This window comes from Populus euphratica, unplaced genomic scaffold (assembly GCF_000495115.2).
Source record: "Populus euphratica unplaced genomic scaffold, PopEup_1.0 scaffold133.1, whole genome shotgun sequence".
Classification (NCBI taxonomy): Eukaryota; Viridiplantae; Streptophyta; class Magnoliopsida; order Malpighiales; family Salicaceae; genus Populus; species Populus euphratica.
The window spans coordinates 541566-567146 of NW_011499937.1; the positions used below are offsets into that span (position 1 = coordinate 541566).

Sequence of the window (25581 nt, forward strand, 5' to 3'; positions counted from 1 at the left end):
TAGATTGATATTAAAAATAATATATATATATATATATATATAGTTTCAAATAAAAAAAATATTTAAAATAATATATATTACATTCTCGAGCAATCTCCTAGTTAATATTTGTTATTATGGTATAAGTTTTTTTGTTTAAATGCTTTTAAAATTTAATATGTTTTTAGATAAATTTTTTAAAAAAATACTATAAAAAAACAAGTTATAAACTTATAACCATAAAATAAATACTTGCTGGTAGTTGTTATTGAATTATAAAATCAATCCATCAATTACTAAAATATTATTTTAATATATTTTTTAATAAAAACAAATTTTTAAAAATATTTTTTACCATATTCTCAGCAATCTCTTAGTAATTATTTGTTATCATAGTTTAAGTCTTTTTTTGTTAAAATACTTTTTAAATTTAATATTTTTCATATTAAAAAATAATTTTGAAAATTACTATAAAAAATAAGTTATAACACAAAAATAAATACTTGGTAATAAGATTGTTACTGAATTATCAAATCAATTTAAAAATGATGCAATTTAATTATAACTCTTGAAAAAACAACTACAATACTTCTTAAAATTAATATTTTTTTCATATAAAAAACAATTTTAAAAAATATTATAAAAAAGGTTATAACACAAAAATAAATACCTGCTGATCTGGCTGTTATTGAATTATCAAATCTATCCATGAATTATCAAATCAATTTACCGTTTAATTGTAACTTCCGAAAAAACCACTAAAATGACGTTAAATTTTTTTTGGAATTGACATGACCCGCTCTCACCTGGGATAAGAAGAATAACGGAAAAACAAAAGCTGAAAATAGAAAGGAAAGCAAGTGGTCGAGAGCCACATCAAATCAAAAAAACGCAGGAGAAGCATCAGCAGATGAGAGAAAGAACAGTAGTGTTGTAACAGTCAAAATATGTCTAGCTGATGCAAAGATAATGATGCTGGTATTCCAGATTGGCTTTCTTCCAGCATGCATTACCAAACCAATGAAGTCTTCATGGAAAGCTCTTTACATGGGAAGTTCGTTCATCTTCATTATCATTTGATCCAGCTAGTAGACATCAGGGCAATTAAAGGGCATGGCCATTCTGAGCAAGGTGACTTGACAGCCAAATCAATAAAAATATATATCCGATTCAGTTGAATCTAGCAAGATACAGATTAGCCGCCCAATTGTAGTCTGACAGTCTTTCCACAACACAGGATTATTTTCTTGTTACATATATAAATATATCTCAACTTCCCGTATGACAAAATAACTCCATGCCTTCATCCCCAGCCTCTTTCTTTCTTCTTTCTTTTTTCCTGTTGGAAAGGGCAGAAGAAGGCTTTAGCCTATTTATCTCCTCTACTTTGGTACAAATTTTACACACGTTCAGTTTTCATCAAGAAAATTCTTCCTCTGAGATTTTTGTACTTCGTCTGTGCATCAAGTTTGGACTTGAGTATTCACTATCAGTTGATGAAATGCAGGATGATGATACCGAAGACTCAGGTGATGTTGGATTCAGCTGAGTTTGATTTCTGGAATTCTGAAAACTAAATGATTGTTGCATTGGGGCTTCAGGAGTCGGACGTCCTTGAGCCTCTTCTGCAAGTCGCCTCAAAAGATTCATAACAGTGGGAAGTAACCTAGAAGAAATGGATAATATACCAGGCAACTGCACACACCAAACAAAGAATTAAGGCACAGGATCTCTGCATATGACAAGAGAAGAAAATAGTTTTTTGAACAAGGAAAAAAAAAAGTACCAAATAAAGCCACTGAGAACACTGTTTTATCATAAATTACAGCTACTTCTCTTATTGCCTCCTACTAAGGTCTAACCATAATGAAGAACGGAAGCCAAGCTTCATATAACAGGTTGTGCATGGAAAGGTAAATATCCCGGCACAAGAGCTTAAGACCAATTTTACTGTGTCAGAATTTTGTTCAAGCACTGGTGGGGGCTTTACTGTGTGCTTAAGTTCCTAGACAAGTTTTAAGAACAATATATTTTTTAGCAGACATCTTTGATTTCCATTTCCATATCCATGCATAGTTCTAGAGTCAAATCTTCTAATCACAATAAATCGTACCCATCAATAGACAAACACATGATAAAGGTTTGTCCCATTTTAACCATGTACTTAACATATGCACGATATTCAACATGGCTAACAAGAGAATGAAAATTTTATTTTTTTCTAAACTTACAGCGCCATTTCGAAATTCTCCTGTGATGTCCATCTGTACCCATAATGCTTTTGAAAGTAAATATACAACAAACAGCACCAAAAGGTAAAGCGGATTCCTGTTTCATTAGCAAAAAACATGTCAAAGAAAGGCACCAGTCAACTGGAGAATAAAGCAAAAAAGTTGTGCATGAACAGAAACTGTAGGAAAGCAAAGACTCTAGGTTTGAAGTGAGTACCTTAACAGAACCATGAATTCATTAAAACCAAGAACAACCATCGCCACTATTGCCCATGGAGGAGGTAACCAGTTATTACTTCGCTTGTGAGCCTCCTGAAGAAACACCATTTATTGCATATAAGAGTGCTAGATAGCTTGCAGGACATGCTACTTGATAAATGAATAAAATATACCCTTGGTTTCTGAAAAGAGAGTGATCTCTGTGCATGTGTGTGACTGAGTGAACGTGAGTTACATATTTTGGTTTGGTGCCCTACTACATGCATAGAAACTTTAATTGGCATGTAAAGCAGAAGATAGCAAACAACAAACTGAAAATATTCCCCAAATTAACTTGAACATTATTTGATTAAGAAATAAAACATCCAGTTAAATATTGTGAATCCAACCAAATTAGTATATGAAAACACATCTTGATAAAAGGATACCATAAATGAAAAATAGAAATATATAGTATAAGGTACCTGAGCAGAAATAGCTTGGGTCACACTATACTCGGTCTCTGCTTTGAACTGCCTCCACAGTGACTTGCACTGGACTGGTGTGAGCAGCGTAGCTTTTGGAGAGACCTGCCTCATTTGATTTCATGAGAAACAGTTTGAAATAGATAAGGCATATATACAAATACAGATGCCATCATGCACATGTACACAATTGTATTATTATCAACCATCTGTTTACCTCTTTCCATGTACTTGAGGCAAGGGAGTCACTACTGGCTCCTACGCTTCTATCTTTGGAAGATGGAACAGAAACAGTTCCATCACTGAGTGAGGAGAACAGTACATTCTCAATATCATCTGATTTCTCATCTAAGCGTATGGCTGCCAAGGTTGATAGAATTTTCAAAGACTGCAACAAAACAAATGCAAGATATTTAGATGTTCCTCAAAGATAAAAGGCAGCCAGCAATTCATAGAAATCTTGGTTGATTACCGCAGCGCGTGCATCCTTTGTAATTGCTCTAATGTCTTCTTTCCCAGTCCAAACCCTTGGCATTGAGTCATTGTCATGATTGAAAATTGTCGTAAACCTGAAATGTTATCTAAATTAACCAACAAAAAAAGAAAAGAAAAAAAAAAAAGCAACAATCATGTACTGCACCTATCCTTCATGCGGATCAGGACTTTCCCTGCCTCTTCTCTTGCCTTCTTCTCCACTACATTTCTTCCATACTCCCTCAAATTTTGCACCATTGTGTCAATTGTAGGCTTATCCAACTCAAAACTAGCAACAGCAGTTGAAAACTCTGATACAGCAACCTCAGTTTCACGTTTAAGAAGCTTTCTTATTGAAGTCCATGCATCATTTTCACCAGCTTCGAATAGGGCTTCAACAGGTCCAGAAAGCATATCAGTAAGTTGTTTCTGCATGATTAGTGTAACAAGATTTTGTTATTTGTTTCAATACAGAGTTCAACAATTTGGAACATTCAATTGTAACATCAACCAAGAAAATACCTCATATTTGGCTATCATTTCTGTCAACATGGTGCTGCGTACTGATGCTGCATGTGCCTCAATATCACGATGAAGTTTTTCCCTGACTTTTGAAGCATCCCAATTGGCCTGTCTAATGGAAGCATCTGAGGGATAGGATATTACATGTCAATCACCAAATCCAGAAAAAAAGAACAAGTAGATAACAGATCTTTGGAGAATAAACATGAAGTTTAAAGAATTATAGAAGGATGAGTTCTATAACTTCTAGTATCAACAACTTAAATAAGTTGGTACAGCAGCCCTTCACCTTGCCACTTTTCTTTTGTATAATGAAATTCTTTGATGAAGTATTTGACTGCCTTTAGTTTTGCAGTCACAGTTTTAATAATTGATGCTTGTTCAAGTACAGACAAGCTAATTAGCTAGGAGGATGGGTTAGAGGAACATGTCCTGAGAAGTGCTGACTAGCCATACCACTTTACAGTTTATTGTCAGGGGCAAGTCAAGATCCTTAGAAGTCCAAAAGAGAAGATGCAATTCTTGTGCAAGATAAGACTATTTCTGCAATTACATTGTGGCAAGCAAAAAGCAGTTATAAGATTCCACAGTTCAAAAATAAAAGTTTAAACCGTATCCTTTAAGCATTGTAAGGAGACCCTTAGCATGAATAGACTAGTTGAGAGGACTAGCTATGTAAGACCCAAACTTTTGGCCCAAATCATGCCTAAGTAAGCCCAAACACAACCTAAGTTGTATAAGGAAACAGTTGCAACAAAATTCTCTCTCTTTTCTAATTCTTGTGGCTGCCGTGACCCTGATCTCATCAAACCAAGGATTTCAATTTTTTATCTTGAGTTTTGAGTTCAAGAAAGGTGGAAGTAATAAGTAAGTAGTTCCTTCTCATGTTACTTTCGATTATGGCTTGTTTATAGAAGAATTAAAGAAGAGATTATGATTTATAAAGATTTGAAGTTTATGTTATTAAGATTGATTCATGATTATTATTGGTTAAGGTTAAGTGACTGATTTTGAGTGTGTTGTTAGAAATAAGAATTTGTGAATTGATTTGTTATGGGTTAAGAAATTCGTTTCAATTTTGCTGGAAAATCTGGAAAAAATGGTCTTGAGGTTGAAGATGATGAAATTTTATTTTGGTTCTTGATTTATAAAAATTACAGTTTGATCCCTAAACTTTGAAAAATTATAATTTGACCCTAAAAAGTATTTTGGGATTCCAGCCAGTATTATTACAAGGTTAAGGATGATAAATCTCAGTTTGATAATTGATTTGGAATATTTTCAGTTTGGTCCCCTGATTTTGGGAATTTACATTCTAGTCCTTGAACTTTAAAAAAATTACAGTTCAGTCTCTGGTTCGTTTCTGGACAGAACTGATGATGGTTTATGTGGGAAATTTTAGAATGGTTATGTATTTACAGCTTGGTCCTCCCATTTTGGTAAAATTACGTTTTGATCCTTTTTTGGAAATTTGTTGTTTTGATCCCTAAACTTAGAAGACTAAACCTGGTTTTCTTTTATGTGTTGTTTTCGGTTGTTTTTAGCATATTCCATATATTTGTTATAGATTCTTATAACAATCCTCAATAGGATTTTCGAGTCTTTCATTTGATATTCTTTTTAGTTCTATATTTTACGGGTGAATGAAATAATCTTTAATATGCATATAATATAAATAAATATCTATGTTGATTATATGATGAGTACGATTAGTTAATTTCTTAAATATTTATATATGTTGCTTTATTTTCTGAGTACTTATCTATTCTTGAATTTATACTCGCATTCTATTGAACCAAATTGTATTTGATATGATATACATTGCTTTGATAATTATATGAATATCTATTATGCCTTAATATAAGACTTGTCGGTAACTCCATGCTAACGAAGAGTAATTAGCCTATATGTACATAGTATTCTATATATCTAACTAGTGAAAAAGATATCAACATGCGGAGACTGATCCTCTCACAATGATCACCTTCACATGTCATCTATTCTCTAACATGTATTCCACTACTTTATGATAATATGCTGTGTGTGTGTGTGTGTGTCGAATTGCAAATTATTAATATCTAAAATGTATATTAAATCTTATTCCCTCACTGAGTTGGGTGAACTCACCCTCCTTTTTTATATTATTTCAGGTTCTTAGTTTATGTTAGTAGATTAATTTTTTGTTGAGTGTTCCTACTTCTTCAGTTTTGGTCATTAAGCCTTGGTTGTTTCATGACACTTTCCTTTTAGTTTTGATTCGATATCTTTAACGCTCTATTATTACCCTGTTTTAATTAAGTTTGGGTTTTGGCAATATAATAAGTATTATAATTTTTGTTTTAATTACTTATGATAAGTTTTGAACTATCATTTGATTTTATGAATTTTGAATAATATAATATTTTGGAAATTTATGAAATGTTGTGTGAATTTTATACAGTTTTGTTTATGATATGTACATTCTGAGGCTTAGCGTAGGTATGGTGTCCTTACAGCACCCTTCCTACGTTGCCGGTCATGGACCCGTGATTTGGGTTTGGGTTGTGACAAGCTAAGCAGTCCAACAGCTAAGAAACTTGGATTCAAAAGGTAAGGGTTTAAATCTGGGAAACTATGCACGCAACAATCCTGCTTATATGAATAATAGTCGCTGAATTTAGCCTCCTAACAACGATCTATTGAAGTAAGTGTTTCTCATAACAATCCTAAAGCACACTTTGTAACTAGCACAGCTGCAAATAATACTAGGAAAAGCAATGGCAGAAATTATGTTTTAGTAGAGAAAAGTAGGCACAGACTTCCAACACTTAACATAGTTAATGAGCACCTACCAATATTTGTGCACAAATCCATAAATCACACATACCTTCACACCCTTTATCAAACTCAACCATGCAAGATTGAGCACAGGCACGAACAGAAGCAGCAAATCCTTCTCCTTTGTGCAATGATTGTTCCAGCCTCATTTTAAAACTTTCAAGAGCTTTAGAGCGTAAATGCCCCAACATGGTAACATAAGCATGGTGGACCACCTACAGGAAAAGAAAACCCACAATATAAGAAGCAATTTTTTTAGATAAAAGCACCCACCAACTACAAAGACATAAGAATCCAAAAGGTAAGACATATGATTAGACCCTATATAATCCTAAAAACTTCCATCATGGAAGATATTTTAGATCATCCTACTGCAGGCAACAAAAATTATAGAACTAAGCACAAAAAAAAAACACTCATTAAGGACTTACATCTAATGCTCTTGATTCCAACTGTTGCTGTTTTGCGTTTCTTACACCTTCATCAAAATAGATCGCCTCATTTTCATATCTAGTGTAAAAGAAGAGTCATAACATCAGATGATGCAAATCAACAAGCACAAAAAAAAAAATTCTTCTGTGAGATAAAACTAATGAAATTGAGGAAATTTGAAATAAAACACAAATACTGATAAGATGAATTAGAGATTTTTGAATCTCCAAACATTGAATAGACAGAAAGAAATGTAGCACTCCACTATTTAGAATAGCAAGATATAAACTTACTCTGAAAGATAGAATTCCAAAATAGAGCTGAGTTTTTTCCCAAACCCTGACACTGGACCAGCTTGAACAGCTTCTTCCAAGGCCAACCAACCCTGCAAGAAATCATATTAGCACTTCTTGATGATAAATTTCACAATTCTCACATTTATCAGAGTAACTTTTAAGTAACCTGATCAGAGGACAAGTAGCGAAGCTTCTCATTGGCAATCTCTTCGCACCGAACAGTTGCAACCATCACCTGATAAGCAAGATTTGCAACATATTTCACATATGAAGAAAAATCTAACAATTTAAGTTCACATAAGAAAAGGTAAATCATAAACCTTGTGAGCAGGAAGATCCAGATCCTTGTTCTCTTTTATAATTTTCCATATCTGCTGTGCACTGAAAGAAAAGCCTGAAGCAGGGACAACTCCCTGCCTATCACCAGCAAGACCTCCTGGAGAAATGGAATGGAAAAACCGCTGTCTAAGTTCAGCAACCTGTATAAAACATCAAATTAGTCTACCACATGTAAACTCGAATGCTATGTAATCAAGAAGTGGTTTCCTCTGGTTATTTTAAATTATTTGTTCAGAATCAATCAGTCAATTGATGATCTGTAAATTGCAATCATGGCTACAAGATTTGACAATAAGGTCACATTGCCATTAACTTTGGACTCCAATCATTTTGGTAAACATACACAAGCTACATATCATTGACCAAGACTTTAATAAGAGAAAAGAAAAACACTACAGCAGAATCCAAAGTTGAAAAACCAATATATATGACAAACATAAGTTCTGTGGCTAATAAACTGTTACTTTTGCTATAATGGTAGCAGGTTACCTCCCTTTCAAACTGCTCCTCCTTTTCTTCATAGCTAGACAAAGCAGTGACCTCCACCTTTGTGCAAATGAACAGAAGCAAAAAATTAGAGTTTATGCCAATTGAAAGAAATGATGCACAATTGTCAAAACACGAGAAAGATGAAAAATGAGAGAATTATCTTCATACATTAAAAAATTCGCTGAGAGAAGTACTTTTATGAGCCTCAGGTTTCGTGACTGCAGCCCATATCTGCATAAATTATGACCATTGAAGATGTTAAAGAAATGAAATAATCAAACAGAAGATGAAAAGGTATAGCCAGAAAATAAGAGATGCACAAAAGTACCTTTTGAATATCTTCTCTTAAAATAGGCTCCAAATATTCAAGAGGAGTCTACATGGACAGTCACAAAGAGGTTACAGATTCAGCATTGGATAAATACAACTATAATCAAGGAGAAAAGGTAAATCATCTTAAACAAATCATATGGGCATAACTCCATACCCTTGTTTTATCACGTATAACAAAGAGCAGTGTTGTTTTGCGGGGGCTGAATAAACGCATCATGGCCTAGGTACAGGACAGAAAATAAATTATTGCATGCAAGGAACGCACAATAGTATGTTAATCACAGGAAATGGCAAAGAGTACCTGAAAAACTGTTTTTAAAAGGGGTTTATTGGCAGCCTGCTCCCGGCCAATGTCATGGCACCACCTACAAGTAATATTTCAGCATCTACTTAATTAGGAGCAGACCCAATAAACAGAAAACTGTAGTCATGCATGTTCGTGCCTTGTCAATCTTTAGCTGCATCTCTAATTTGCAGTGTCTAATTCATCCACTGTTAAAATATGAATATATTTTAATCCAACAGAGAATATTTCTGAATCAACATCTATTTTTCCTTTTTTTGCAGGACATAATCACTTATCCCTAATGATAAATTGAACTCATTACAATTGTCCAGGTTATCTTGTATTTAAATTGGACAAGTTTTCCTCATCACTCAAGCATCAAATGAGAATCAGAAAGATGTTTAACAGACCAGAATCCCACCAGATTATTGAATTGTAATATACAAATCAGCAACAAGCCAGGTAACAGCTGAGCAGATTATCTCAGAACACCTACAGACTGTGGAGCCAAGCAAAGTAGTTTTCCCAGATTTTAGACCTAACCGATGCCCAGCACAAACTGGACTATTTTTGTGTGTAACCTAATCAGCAAAATGCGTTAATCTCCAACACTAGCTAAAGGTGATTAAATGCAGTATGCAATTTTCACTTTTGTTAAGGCCATATCCCTTTCACCTTCAGCTTCATCTGTTTGGTCTGTGCATTCAACCCCTCCCATCCAGCACTTATAGCAAAGAATAGGAACATCAAAAGAATAGTATGTTCAGCATGCAAAGAGATGCCCACATCACCAAAACACATGTTAAAGTAGTAAACTACCAATATCAAACAGTTCACTGCACTGTTAGCCATGGTTTCACACACTTCTTTAACCACTAGAGGGTAATAGCACATAAAAAAGAACAAGATGGAAAATTGCAACAAAGTCGAAACAAAGTAAAGTTAAATTTAATCCTGGCTGTGCACTATACACATGCATTCATATAAAAAAAAAAAACTTCACAACAATTCTGGATTTTTTTAAAAAAAAGAATGTGATGACCATAACCAGGCAGAGCCGTTTCAACCATGTCACTCCTGACCAGCACTGGGCAATATATTGATAACAATATAGCAGTCTAACTAGCCTGACAGTCTAAAGCCACCACCAAATACAGCCAGGGGTCCAGGCATCCACTAAATTTATCAGGCAGAAAAGGCATCCAACACTATAATGCTTAGCATAAAATAAAATAACTCACATGTTTATCAGTACAATGTCTGCAACTGCCAAAGCAAAGAGGGCACTTTGTTTCTCAAATGCAGTGTCATCCTGAAAACAGCAAATATTCAGAGGATCAGGAGTGTCAAAAATTCCCTACAGCATGTGTTCAATAGATTCACGAGCTGAAATTTGTAGCTGGTTCGTTCAGCTTACTACAAGCATTAGACACCACAGCTTATAGAAGCATACAGTATTCTCCATCCTCAATATTTCTCAAAATTTACAAACTAATGCTACTCGGATTCCTATCTCACAAATGTTGAAAATAATAAGCTGCCACCATAATACTCTATATACTTGACATGCTATTGTAAATTAAGACTTACATTGACTACATGAAGCCACTAATCAATTGTCAAATCCAACAAACTTAGGGGATAATCAAATTAAACACAAAAGGCAACGACCAAAGACTATACAAGCCACCCAATTAGCAGAGCGAAGCTAAAACAATATATATCAACACAAAAGCTCACTACCTCTCCCCTTTCTCTGCCATCAGTTCCCTCCAAATCCATGGCAATTGTGAAAGGCTCAATACCAACACACTTTGCCATCCAAATTCCCTTGGTTGTTTGACTCCTGAAACATAATTATATAGTGTTTCTTCATGTGAAGATCACAAAGGCAAAGTAGAGATACAAAAAGGCATAATTCTCCCTTTGAAAATGATAAACTCACAAAACTAAAACTATCTAACCTTCCTCTGAATGCATCCATCTCCCTGAAGTTTGTATGAAATAGATGATTCAAAAGCGTGCTCTTCCCTGTTCACAGAGAACACAAATTAAACCATTTTTTGATCTACACATGCAAAATGCATATGCACAACATAAAGTTCTAATTCTAACTGTAACTAGTGTCATTGATGTACATCACTAAACAAAAGTCAAGAGATATCTTTAGTGCAATTCCTGCAGAATAGATTTCATATAGAAAAACAAACTCCAGTTTACAACAGCCCTTTATTACATTACTATACAGAAAGTTTCAAACTTCAGGTTTGCAAAAATAAAAAGGATGCAACAAAAATGAGCAAAACAATTTGGATCTACTAAAAAAAACCCAATTGAACAAATAATTAATCAATTAAACAACAGATTTAAGTTCCAGAGATTTCATTTTCACTAAACTTTGCATAACCAAACGTTAAGAATATTCGATCAAACTCAAAAACTCTCAACTTTCAACTTCCAAAAAACTAAAAAAACAACAAGAAGAGCAAAATATTTTGGATCTGCTCGTATAAAACCCCATTAAAACTAATCATTATTTAAACATAAAGAACAAATCAAGTTCCAGGAAAATACAATCAAACACCAAAATCTAACCAAACAAATTAAACATAAAAAAGCCCATTTCACATTTAAGCTAAAACAACCACTACAACAAACTAACAAATCAAAAGAGCTTTTTCACAGTTATAACTAATAAACCACCAAAAAAACAAAAACCCATTTCACAATTAATCTAAACAACCACAAAAAACAACTAACCAATCAAATGGACTTCAGATCCCACTAAAAAAAATATTTACCGCTGCTTTGAGGGCCCATGATTGCGACAATAGCATAAGAAAGACCACACTGTGACAGTTTCGTAATCTTCGAGAAGTTATCAAGTCCTTCCACGTTAAACACTCCGTTTCCATCAATCAGCTGTGTGCCACAGCTATCTTGATCTCGCTCCATTCTTGCTCTTATTTACTCGCCGATCTTCTACTTAAAGGACCAAAATTTAAAGGGTTTTGGAGAGGGGGCTGTGAAGAAGAGATTTAAGGGTTTTAGAGAGAGATAGTGGAAGAAGCAAGAAATTGAGTAGAGAAAAAGCAACGGCTTCTTCTTTGTTTCTGTCTTTTTTTTCCTAGTTGCTGAAAGCATTCTTCTCCTCGTCCAAGGAAGGATTGCTCGAAAGCAAAAGAGCCCTCGTTTTGCGTTATTTTTACTGTCTTTTTTATTTTCTTTTTATGGATCTCAATTATGATGTAATGATCATCCAAGTAATTCAAGTTTTGCCAAGTATAATAATAATTGATTTTTTTATTTCTTACGGTTGGGTGATTTTTTTTAGGGCGAATTATATATTAGTCCTTGGCTTCTCTTTCTATATACTTTAAAAAATATTTATTTATTTGAAAATATATTAAATTACTATTGTGTTATTATTTTTTAATAATTTTAAAATACTAATGTTAAAAATAAAATTAATATTAAAAAATTATTTTAATATGTTTTTTTATTAAAATACTCTACACTGTAATGCTTAACATACACTTGGTAAAATAATAAATATAAATTATTATATAATATAATTTAGAGTTAACTTACAGCTAATTAATCTAGATTATGGTTGTTTTTTAAATAAAACTTAAAATAATATGTAAAACAATAATAATTTAAAATATAATTTATTTTAAACTAGGTTAAGTTTTACAAATACTGAGTTAATTTTTTTGATTTTTTTTAAATGAAATAATGACAGCTCTTTTTATTTTTATAATTAGATGTATTAAGTTTAAATTTTTCTAATAGATATATTTATTTATTAATGATTTTAAGGGATATAATTTTTTTATTAGATTTTAAATTTAGTCTTTAAGGATCAATAATTCAAGTTTTATAAATTTTAAAGTTATTAAAAATTTATATGGTAATTAATTTCATAATTTATGAAATTGGTCGCATGAATATATATGTTAATAAAAAAATAAATGTATATTAAAAATTTACTTGCGTATTATTAAATTATAATGTGGCTTAAAATCTTACAACTGCTCGTGCTATTATTTAACAGGCATAATGGAAATTTCTGACAAATGTCTATCAAGGCATTTGATTGTACTATTATTATAGAATTAACATTTCAATTAATAAAAAATATACAATAAAAAATCTAATATATCCTTACGTCTTTTAGAACAAATTGGCAACTCAAAATACTAATGACAACTAGCTATAAAAGGAATGAGCAATTAATGGAATGAAATACATGAACTGGATATGGATTTTTATTTATTACAAGGACTAGGACTAGTTAATGGATTCTATAAAATTAATTGACCCGTGATTCTAGTCTTTGAATTTGTTTATTTTTTTATTATTAATATAAAATATTTAAGTTAACTTATATATCTTTCTCGACTAGTCCTTAAATATATTAAAATTAATAATCAAGTCAGTTTTTAATATTTATTAATATTAATAATTACATAACTCGAATCTAAAATTATTAAAAAAATAATTTTTTTGATTTCAAAGTTCTATTATTTTGCATCTAGTAGATAGTTTACTCTTCAAGAAGGCTTGGAAAGTTTAAATTGTTTTTCATTTTAAGAAATTGCCCGTGTGGTTACAAAATTGAAATCATGTTATAACTCATGAGAAATTCATTTAGTAATATATATAGCTCTAGTTGAAGGACCATGCTGTTCTTTCTTTCAATCAATGACGCTGTAATTTCCTTCATGCCAGATTCCCCCATGCAATAATTTTGAAGTTGGATGAATTCAAAATCTAGTATTTTATTTATTCTTCTACTTGTTTATTTTTTTAATTAAACATCACCATGATAATTTGTTTTTTTTTTCATGCTGGGATATTGCTGTATTTAACTAAATTACAATGAACATTCTAATTTGTGGACATATGCATTTATGTAATTTAAATACAATGAATACAAGCATAGAAAATGGTAATATTTATTTATTTATTTGAAATGAACATTTATTTTTTATTTAATGTATTTTTTGCATGGCAAAATGATTTTGATTATATGCATCATTTAATATTATAGTAGCGATTATTTTTTAAAATATTTTTTAATTGAGGATATATTTAAATAATATCTAAAAAAATAAACTTCAGCTTTACATTTAAATAGATTGATTTATCTGTGAATAAAATATAATTGTTAAAGGAAGAAAAGAAGTGAAAGAAACTCAAGAAAATGAAAAGGCACAAACAAATATTCATCTTTTTTATTTTAACAAGAAACAACTTTTAAGGGGTATTGACCTGGCTTTACTGTTTTTTTTTTAAGTAATAGTAATTTATTCAAAAAAAATGTGCCCCAACAATCTCAATAAATAATAATAATAATAAAAAACTTTTCCATGCGATTAGCGTATTGAATTGTTATTTAGCTAACACTACATGGCCACGCCATGCGCTAGTTTGGAGCGAATATTTTATTTTAAATATAAAAATTATTTAAATAGCCGGGAACTTTTTACTATTGTTTTTAAACTTAGTTCAAGGGGTTAAATTCAAAATTTTTAACTCTACTCTTTATTTAGTTTGGATTTCAAATTATATTGTTGGTGATGAGTTAAAAAATAAAACAATAAAAAAAAATGATAAAAAAAATTAATGAACATAAAAAACCAAAAATCATGTTCATAATTTTAAAGGCAACTTATAATACAATTAAAATCACTTTGTTTTTTTTAAAAAAACATTGAAGATAATAATTTTTTATATTAAAATAAAAATATATTGAATTGATTAAAATTAATTAAACAAATTTATGATCTAAATTATAAACTTTAATGGTTTTAATAATATTTTTAATTTTTAATTATATAATAAAAGATTAAGAACAATTTAAAATTAATTTAATATTAAATAATTTTTTTATCAAAACTTTAATATTATTTAAAAAAAAAAAAACAAGCATGCATAACTAAATAGCCCAAAACTCGAGTTTAAAAAATACCCTAGGCCCATTGGTCTAGGTCTAGAATATATAGGATGGCACCTGAAAAAAGAAAAGAAAAAAAAGAAGCATATAGCTAAAGAATCCAGAATTTTGTGAATGTCAGAAAATTATGGGGTGAGTTTTTTATTTTAATATATTTTTATCCAAAAAAATACCTTATAAACAATATTTTAAAAAATACCCTATAAACAATATAAAAACCACTTTAAATTATCTAATAACCTTAAAATATTCTAAAATAACAAAAAAACTAAATTCAATTGAATAAAAAATCAAAATAAAACTTGATTTTTTTTCCATGCATGTGTAGAGAAAAAAACTTATTATCATCAAATTTCTATTATCAAATAAATTTTTTTAACACAAAACTTATGAAAACCAACTATTTTCTCTCTCTTAGATTATATTTTTGCAACTTTCTCTTTTCATTCCTAACTTATCCTAACTTATTGATCGGAAAATAAACCAAAAAAAATGGTGAATTCGAGGGAGGTTATATTTTTTGTGTTTTACAATTCAATTATATTTCTTTTAATTTGATAAATTTACTATAATTATAATATTAATTTTATACAACTAGGTTATCAATGATGAACTTAAAAGGAATTTTTTCTTAAAAAAAAACACAAGGTTCACTGTTAAGCTTCCCAAATCTTTTAAATGTATTAGATAATTAAATTGACGTTAAACCAAAATATAATTTATTTATTTATTTACTTTGAAAGGACGTTTTTTCCTTTTCTTATCATAAAAGAAGGATTTCCCCTAGTTTAGAAATGCATTTTTCTTTAAAAACTAAATTTATACAGCTGCAGTTTTTATTTTTGTAGAAGTACCTGTTAGTGGCGGACAGACGCCAATGGAAAATGTCCTGTCATGTTTTAATTGTTGCCGCATTCATTTCTGACGAAAATTCATTATGAACTTTCAAGAGTTTCTGGTTCTTGGTTAACCCACCGGGGGCAAAAACCCAGAAACACAAATTTAATTTTAATATATTTATGAAGTGTTGAGGTGAAAAGGAATAATCTTTTCGTTAAGAAATTGTTGTAGAATTTAGTTTTAATTAACACGTTTAGGGATGCTCTTCTTCGTTAAAAAAATAAATCAGTGACGCCATCCGTATAGAATTTTCTATTGTAGGTGGCCAACGGGACAGCTGAGGAGCCATGAGAAACTTTCACTTCAAGCTCGCAGTTTCCTACCAGACACTGGATTGTTTTAGCCTAGGATTTCCATAAGCCCACCAGTTTGATCAATGCACCATGTAATTTGGCTAAATTTGAATGTTAAAACTAGAGTCCAGAAAAAATTATTAGATTTATATGTACCCTTGAATATGCAAGCAGTTTCCTGCTGCATGAATACGTCAACCATCCAGAGCCTAGCATCAAGAACGAAGACAGCAAAAGAAAGCATGACGGATCACCAAGCATATTCTATGAAATTGGACACCATACCCTGACGTATCCATTGAAATACAACTATGAATCTATGGCTGTTACCACACACGAATCGCCTCATTCCTGTGGCAGCCGCTGCCAAAACCATACCAACTGTCCCTCCTACAGCACCCGCCGGCCCCACAGCGACCCCTGTTGCCGTCCCTGTATTTACGGCAATTCTCCAGTGAAAAGGTGGCCTCCTTTTTATCAACTACCGAGCCTCCTGAAGAAAACATTGAAGGCAAATGATAGCCAAAATGCTCTGCTATGAACTGCTCCCGTAATACTTATGCACTACAATGGCGTTAGCAGTGTAGCATCTAAAGAGACCTACCTGCCTCATCTTCTGATTTTATGCAAAATCCATTTAGAAAAAAAAAAGAAAGAGATTGAGATCTGTATGCAGGAAATATGTAATTCCAGCACTGTATACATACTTTATTTAAATAATATCAATCAACTATTATCACTTCCCATGCTCTCGAGGCAAGAGGTCCATGCTAGCTCTTGTGCTTCTATCCACGGAAGATGGAACAGCAGCAGCAGCAGTTCCATCCATGAGCTTGGAGAATAGCACTTCCTCAATATTGTCTTCCTTGCCTAGGCGTAAGACTTCAATGGCATGATTTCAAGATATTCAGATGTCATTCAAGTGCAGAGAGGCAGGGAGGCAGCTATTTTTTCAATAGTCTATCTAGGTACAGCATTTCTTGCATATAACTGATACAATTTCTTCTTTCCACAGTCCAAACTCGTGGTTTCAAACCATCATCATGATTGAAAACCATTGAGAACCTGAAATATGATCCAAAAATTAATCAGCAAAACGGACAATTGAAAGAAGAAAAGTAGGAGCAAACTGTATACTCTACCTGTCCTTCATATGGAACATGACTTTCCCTACTTCTTCTCTCACCCTTTTCTCCACTAAATTTATTGCATGCTCCCTCAAAGATTGCTCCTTTGTGTCAATTATAGATATGTCCATCTCAAGAGTACTGTTAACATCTTTTTTTAAAAAAACATTGATAGCGTAATCAGTCAAGAGCTTTTGATTCGTTCCTATTCCAGCCCAGGTGTCATGTTTGCAGACTTCAAAATAGGGAATATATGGGCCTGGTGAGAGCAGAACTGAGTTGTTTCTGCATATGAACAGTGTATCAAGATTTTGTCATCTCTGTGCATATTGTAACAATATAAAAGACATTCTTGAGGCAAGAAATAAACACAACAATAATAAGATGATGTAAGATTGTCCATCCATATTTCCTACTTTAGCAAAATTGTATTTACGTCTTCTATTCCTTGACCACAAATATCTCCAGGGCCCCTGATAAGGTCCCGTATACTCTTCATGTCTTATGAACCAACATGAACCCAATTGCTATCATGCTAGTCCTAGCCCTCTTGGCATTTTCCTCGACCCGGGATCTTCAACATCCTTCATCTGGTAATAATGGGGAGCTATTTCTACCAGCCAGTCTAGCTTTAGTTCCGTTACTTTTTTTATTTTTTAGATTAACGTGGGTGTCCGGGCTAGCTTGTGCGTATCATGACTAATCCCATGGGTCCTGAAGTTAACGACCATGTAAGGCTCTAGTGGCCATCATATGAGCAACTAAGAACTCGAACCTGAGACCACAAAAAAAGCAAACCTCTTAGTCCTAAATATTAGTTCCGTTACTTGTCTGAAGTACTCCTTGATATATAGTAAGAACCAACTCGTGGTATATAACCCATGTTGGGAGCACCCACAACAACCCTGAGCTGGGGTGAAAGTGAATCGTCTGTGGGATGTTTCACAGTTCTGTAGGATCCATTCTTCTGTAGCCTAGCTGAATGGGGAAAAAACCAGATGCTATGGACTTCTTTATCACATCTAAACCAATGGGGTTGGACGATAGCTCAATTTCAACCATCTCCAAAAGGCCCTCCAACTGGTTTCTCACATCTCTTGCTCGCTTCATATTCACTATATTTGGTCAGATTGATTCATTATTTAGCTCAATCAGGCAGTTGTGATTGCCATTTTATTTTTACAAATAGCAGATTGCACTATATACTGTTACACAGGATATAGTTTTAGATTTTGCCTTACCTGAACCCATCAATCATAGGTGAATCGCATTGCCGTCAGTGTTTCTGGGTTCCTCTTTTTGGAAATTATACATGATAAGGATAAAGCTCGTATTAATGATAAAGATATACTTCAGCATGTAGAGGTTGCCGAAAAACATTGAATTCTAGTACAATTGTATTTGAACTCTGATTCCTGCTTATCATTAGCTTCCCTACTGTATTAAAACACTTATAATTAATGATAAATATCCTGTAACAACTTTGATAAATATATATATATATATATATATATATATATGGCTGAGAGAACACAGTTTCTCTCAAGCATTTGCAGAAGTATTTTAAATTCTTTCAATACAAAAGCAGCAATGTTTTGTATGGGATTGTACTTTATACATAGTGGGTCTCTCGACTCCATTTTTTTAGCAAATGAAGCATAAATCATATTATTTCTGTTGACAAGCCATTTTTGTTCTGGAGCCAGTTTCTTCATAAGAAATATCTTTTTTTGCATCATTTCTGTGATTTTCATCGTTTTTCTAAGCCCTAATTCACCTGACAATCACTAATTTCATTGGCAAAGATGGTTGACAAATATCCCAGAGGAAGCTCCTGTGGAATGTGTGTGGTGGGGGGAGAGAGAGAGAGCGCGTCGCTAAACTACTAAAAAATAAGATACAAATGGCCACTTAAAGCTCTAGTCTTGCTACATGGACAAGCAAATGGGCTACTCATCTATTCTGACTTGATCTTCATAATCTTTAACGTTGCCTTTAGGATTCTCTTGAAATCTTTCACGTTGCTCGCTTCAAAGATTTACTGAATAGAAGTCCTAGCTGTAGTCTCTGAGTACTTTAGGGAGACCCTAAGCACGATTGAACTGGCAGAGATGAATAGTTGAAACAAGATCCTGTTTTTATACTAACAGCTATAGAAACTCAGATTATTTACGCAGAAAAAAAGTGTGGTTTTAAATCAGGAGAACCTGTGCAAACAGTTCTGCTTTTATGGTAATAGTTGTTGAATTTGAAGCCGATTTAGCAACATTGGTGCTCTCATAACATATCCAAAACATGGGTGGCAACCATACCTTGTAAGCAAACAGCAAACTGTATTTACAATGAAAGTTTAATAATATATTTTCACATAAGAAAGGGGCTCGTAATAAACCTTGTGAGCAGGAAGATCCAAATCCTTGTTCTCTTTTACTGTTTTCCCTGCCCGCCACAGGCTGAGAGAAAATCCTGAAGCAGGGACAACTCCCTGCCTATCACCAAAGATTGTATGCTAATCAAGAAGTTACCTCTTGTTGGGAAGAAGAAGAAGAAGCCACCTCAAGAATCAAGAGCATGTATGGAGTTGAATGGCATGGCATGCATATAAACTTTCAAAAAGAATGTCATGGCATGTATGATTGATCATGCTTTGAAGGGTGGTAAGATTTCGCTTGTAATTAAGATATCCATTAAGTTTATTTGTACAAGAAATTAATATAGGAGTACAAAAGTTCAAAGGTTTATTGATCAAATAATTTTGTACATGCATTTTTTAATAATATGATTTACCTTGTTTTCAGACTTGATTTGAGAATTGATTAGGAAAAAAAAATCTGAATTATTAAATCATTAAGTTAATTTGTGTAACATCAAATCAATTATTTTTATTAAAATAAAGTTGAGTTTTTTTTTCTTTATGTTGAATCGATTTGAATCGGTTTAATTATGTCAATCAAATCACTAAAAACTCATAATTTTATCAAATAAATATTTCATTTATTTCAATTAAAAAGCTATAAGTCAAATTAGACTCTTAATCTCAGATTATCAGTCCATTAATCCAGCCCATGTTTAACAACTGGTATAATCTGACCCTGACCATGGCGTGCTAGGGAGTACCAATCCTTTAGAAGTACATGATTAGCCAGGTTTAGCAGGAGCACTAGAGCTTCTCGCAAGAGGTCTTTTTCAACGAACAGGCCGACCTTCGATATATGCATCAAGCCACAAGTAAAACAGCCGGCAGAGAGGCCCAAGCTTGACCGAGATCTCCCGATTTCTATGAAGCCTAAGTTCTTACAGCTTCCACGGAGCGCTTCAACACGAAGAGTGCTTTCGTTTTGTCCATTCTTAAATTACAAACAATTCTGCAGGTGCCTGAGTTGATGTCTTCAAGATACGTCAAAGGCTGAAAAGCTGCAATTTCTGAAGCCATAGTCCCCGACTCTCAGTCTTCTGGAAAGGTTGATCGTTCAGTCACATCTGGATCCAGCTTCCCCGTTTTGAAGAAGCTAGGATTTCCTTTCTTTTATCCAATTCCGAAGACCTATTCTTAACCCTCCGATGAGGTCAGTCTCGTTGATCCGGTGGCTTCGGTTGGATTGAAACCCCTATAGTTTTTGTTAGAGCTGACCCCGATTGAGCCAACATGGGAGATTTCCCCGCCAAAGGCTTCTCCAGACACCAGAAATAAACGTTCGAAGGAGTCCAATCTAGGAGTTATAAGCTCGAATTCAATTTTTATATCAATGCAGATATTAGTATATTACATGTAATAATGGATAAAAAAAATTTAAAAGAAATTTGAAACACACCCAATCCAACTTTCTTGCTTTCTTGTTAGGTTGATATTGAAGGTGCTGTCCAAGATCTGCTTTAAAATACAATCCATTTTAAAATATAAACCATGAAAATTAAAAATAAGCTTGAGTTCAATTTTTTTTAATATATCATTATATATAATTACAAGATAAAAACCAGTTATCCTAGTACATTCGCCATCGTTTATGTTTGATCACACAAGAAGATGAGTTCAATTCTTTCAAACCTTGCTTCAAAGTTTCCTTAAAAGTATAGGATGGTACCACCACAGGCTGAAGAGGCATTTATAGGAAATCTGACGACGATGAGAATTAGATTTTATAGTTGAAATTTAGCTCTCAAACATGAGGTTGTCTCCATCAACAGCAGATTTAGTTATTTACACGAGCAAACTTGCTTTGCTTCAATTATTTTAAATTTTACGCCTTCTCAACTAAATCGCATGCCTACGTAATAATTAAGCAATAAAAAGAATAGAATTCGCAAGTTGCTTTAAGGCAAATCGAGAATAACACATCTAGCATCATTTGAGATACCGACATCACCAAAATCTATAAAATTTGTCTCGAAACTCACTGACAATTATGCTAAACTTGCAACAACACATGGTCGAAGTAAAGACTCTTGCAGGCTCAACTACCAGGGACCACCTTCGTCAATCACAGCACTTGCAGTTTGCTGTGGGGGAGGGGGAGGGGGAGGAGCAGCAGCAGCACCCCAGTCTGGATCCAATCCACCAGCAGCTGTGAAAAATGAAAAGTATAAGCCAGGAACAGAACTAAAGAAAACGATGTTGGCATTAAAAACTTAAGATGTGTAGCAGCCAGTGCGAACAGACTAACAAATTCAGCATCCAACACAAAAAGCTTCAACCTAAATCATTGTCAAGCGGCTTAATCAACAAAGTAAACACATTTCATACCTTGGTCAGGTGTCCAGCTTGTTGTGACAGGTGCAGCAGGGATTGGCAAGGCCTCATTGGTCCATCCAGCATCAGCCACAGGGGTAGACCAGCTGTCAGCAGCACCGCCCATATAGTCAGGTCCAGTAAGTGCATAGTCAACAGGAGCAACCACATCTTCCTCTTCCGGTGGTTTTACTTCCTCAGGCTCCCTGTAGAAAAATAAATCAACCTGCCAAAGAAGAATAACAAATGGACATAAGAAAACTTGGAGCTAGGATATAAAATTGCCTGCTAATTTATGTTGACAAGGTCCTAACAATTAAAAGATTAAAAACAAGGAGGCACTCAGGATTTCTCATTTCAGAAAAGATAAAAAACAAACATGAGCATTCATTGCGTCATGCACCTAAGCAAACTAGGTAATGCAATTGCAGTAATAGCATGAGCATACAAATCAGAGAACATAATTTATGTCTTATTGCAATTTAAAAACAGAGAAAACCATATGGAACTCACCATCACATCCCACTTGTGCCCTGAACGAATAGTGCCACGCATTTGGAGAACCATCCTTGCCAAAAGCCAAAATAGACACCCAATGCTGTGCTTCCCCTTGTTATTGGCTGGAATACCAATATCCACAAACCGCATTGGTGAGTCAGTGGCACAGAAAGCAATGGTTGGGATATTTCCCAAGGCTGCTTCCTTGATTGGCTGCAAGACAAAAAAAACACTCATGGTTAAAGTAAGAAAATCAGAAAGCACTCAAACAAGCCATCAACTACAAGAGATATAAATGATTGTTAGCCTCACCTGGTGGTCAGTCCTTGGGTCGGTAAGGACGAGAAGACGAGGCTCACAGAAGGAAGTTTGGAGCTGATTTGTAAATGTACCAGGAGTATGCCTTCCAGCAATAGCATTAGCACCAGTGCATTGAGCAAACTTCAAAACAGCTCTCTGACCATAGGGCCTAGCTGACTGAACAATAATGTCTTGTGGGTTTTCAATGGCAACAATAACCCTGGCAGCTAATAGAAGTTTCTCCCATGTCTTACCAAGGTTGATGATGTAAATACCTGTAACAAAAAAAATACAGAGCAACTCAAAAAACATAATCAATCACATCCTAATTTATCAAAATAAATTTGAAAAGCAACCAAGAACCAAATTTCAACAAACGCAAATCTGCTTAAAAGCTAGTGATTTATTTAACATAAAAAAATAACCCTTCTAAGATACATTATCTTAACTGCAAGTCATTAATTAAACTACATTATCCTAATTAACAACTAATCATAATTCTAAGAGCAATACCAACCAGACACCAAATCTTCCCGAAATCCTCAACCATTGAATGAGTGGATTGAGTCCCATAAATACAACGGTTGAAATTCTTTACGAAGCAATTTCGGAAAAAAATTCAGCAATATTACATTATTCAAATTCAACAATAAACTTCATATTAGAATAATAAAATTTTTATTATTTCCCACGTTTTCTTGACAAAAACCACAAAAATACCACTCTTTTAACAACTACTGTAGAGAAAAAGCAGAAAATATACTGCCTAAGAATCCCAGAATCCAAACATGAAAAAAACAGCCAATTAATTGCTTAAGAAAAAATCCCCTCAAGACAAAACTAGATTAGAACCCAAAAAGCTTGTTCTTTCAGACACTAACAATACACAAACTTCAAAACACAAAATCGCAAAACTAACCATTTCACTAATAAAAAGAACAATATTTGACTCCGTGTTTTGTAATTATAAGTAACTAACCGTCGTTGCGGCGCTTGAAAACGTAACGTTCCATTTGGAAATTACAGTTCTTGGTGCCGAGGTGGACTTCAGCAGCCAACATCATTTGAATGTCAGCTTCTTTCTGCGACAGCTCCCGAGGTGGAGCTGGGGTTGCTCCTGCTGTTGTGTTCGTCGCCATGATTTCACCCTCTAGAGAGTTAGAGAGATTAACCCGTAAAAGCTAGGGTTTTGTGCAGCTAGGAAGCAAGAATGAAGGCGCTGGCGCTATCTGCGAGAGAGTCTTGTACTTTGCTTATAAAGGAGACGGTGAAGAAACCCTAGATGCACTTTTATGGGGTTAATTACTGAGTTGCCCTTTTAAGTATTGGGCTTCAAGTTAACTAACCCAGTGTGATAACTAAGCCTAAGTGGCAGCTTACTTTACGAAGATAATGGGCTGAATCTGTTTCCATAAATATCACAATATTATTAATATTTATTATACTATATTTTAAAATATTTTTTATTTTAAAATATATTAAAATAATTTTTTTATTTTTAAAATTTATTTTAAAAACAATTTTAAAACATAAAAAAAATTATTTAAAAAAAATAAAAACTTTATAGAAACACGATGAATCACTTCCCAACACAACATTAAAAAGAAAAAAACTTTCTTTAATTTTCTGAAGTCTGGTCTAGATATTGATCCTTGCTTCAGGTGAATAATCTCCAGAAATTTTCGTCCTCGTATGTTAGGAAGTAACTTGTCTTTGAACTTTGAAGGTCTTAGGATGCTGTGATTGTGTTGTGCAAATCTGGATCGAAGCAGGATATCTTAGACCATTAACATCTAACAGATATGGAGAGGCATCAACAGTGTTTCGTAGAGATGAATTTTACAAGGAACCCATCTTGATAACACGAACTTCTGAGCAACAGAAATTTCTGCTGAGGTTTCTGACAAAAAGGATGGGCATCCATGCATAGAGGGGGGGTGTTCTTGCCTCCAGCAAGAGTTACAGTTAGAATGAATAAAAAAAAAATGAAAAGAAAAGAAACCTCGAGCAGGCCAGTGAAGGACTAAAGCCAGAAAGTCTCTCCTCTTTTAATCATTTCTTTCCAAGGAACCAAAGAGTGCCATAAAAAGGTCAGAAGATTCGAATAAGGTGATCAAAATGACTTCACAGAACATTTTCAGTTTCAATTATGCTTAAGAAATTAATCCCTGCTGGTGAGCCTCTGTGATGTACTTTTTGGCTGGAAGTACGTAAAAAAACATAAAAAAATCGGAATTCATTCTACTGTAGAGCCACTGTAAAAACATAAAAAAATAAAACAAAATTTAAAAATTTTAGTTTTTTTATTCTAAACTGCATACAATATTAAAAAATAAAATCAAAAGAATAAAACTAATAAGAAAAAAAATCTGAATCAACCTGGTTAACTCGTCAAATCAGTTAACCCATCAAACCTGAAATTCATGTCATGGAAGTGTGATAACTAAATAAAAAAATAATTTATTATTAAAAAAATTAGAAAAAAAAAGATTAATTAAAAAGAAAAAAGCAAAGAGAAAAAAAACCTAAAAGAAAAAAAAAACTAATGAAAAAAAAGAAAAAAAATCTGAATAAACTGGGTTAATCTGTCAAACTTAGGATCCATGTCATGAAAGTTTGATAATTAAATAGAAAAAAATTTAATATTAAGAAACTAAAATAAAAAAACTAAAGGCATCAGCTTTTTCACTGTGAACTGTATTGTGCAATCCACAATAAAAAACTTACAAAAGAAAAGAGAAAAAAAAAGGTACACGCCATGAATTAATTTTTTTTCTTGCATAAAAAATATAAAAAAGGCTAAGGTCTAAAAGTACTGGCTCTTTTTGCAAATATATGTCCAAGAGCCTTTAGCTTAGCTGCAATGCTTGACCCAAGAGTAATATTTATAATAG

The 25581-nt window shown here is 33.1% G+C and overlaps 2 protein-coding genes across 2 annotated transcripts; both read right to left on the reverse strand.

Moving 5' to 3' along the window:
- Window positions 1-910: 910 nt before the first annotated feature.
- On the reverse strand, window positions 911-12106 carry LOC105136634 (protein ROOT HAIR DEFECTIVE 3 homolog 2-like). Its single transcript, XM_011042046.1, has 22 exons — window positions 11683-12106; window positions 10846-10912; window positions 10625-10727; window positions 10123-10193; window positions 8897-8960; window positions 8750-8815; window positions 8591-8638; window positions 8431-8493; window positions 8263-8319; window positions 7755-7913; window positions 7601-7669; window positions 7432-7523; window positions 7138-7216; window positions 6756-6921; window positions 3890-4014; window positions 3534-3796; window positions 3366-3462; window positions 3111-3281; window positions 2894-2998; window positions 2428-2522; window positions 2211-2307; window positions 911-1674 (listed from the first exon to the last, which is right to left on the reverse strand). The coding sequence occupies exons 1-22, from the start codon at window positions 11834-11836 to the stop codon at window positions 1399-1401; spliced, it is 2487 nt and encodes an 828-aa protein (XP_011040348.1). The 5' UTR covers window positions 11837-12106; the 3' UTR covers window positions 911-1398.
- A 9314-nt stretch (window positions 12107-21420) lies between these two features.
- LOC105136636 (40S ribosomal protein SA-like) lies at window positions 21421-23931 on the reverse strand. The gene is made up of 5 exons (XM_011042049.1): window positions 23667-23931; window positions 22700-22962; window positions 22403-22600; window positions 21905-22115; window positions 21421-21725 (listed from the first exon to the last, which is right to left on the reverse strand). The coding sequence occupies exons 1-5, from the start codon at window positions 23824-23826 to the stop codon at window positions 21619-21621; spliced, it is 939 nt and encodes a 312-aa protein (XP_011040351.1). The 5' UTR covers window positions 23827-23931; the 3' UTR covers window positions 21421-21618.
- Window positions 23932-25581: the final 1650 nt, after the last annotated feature.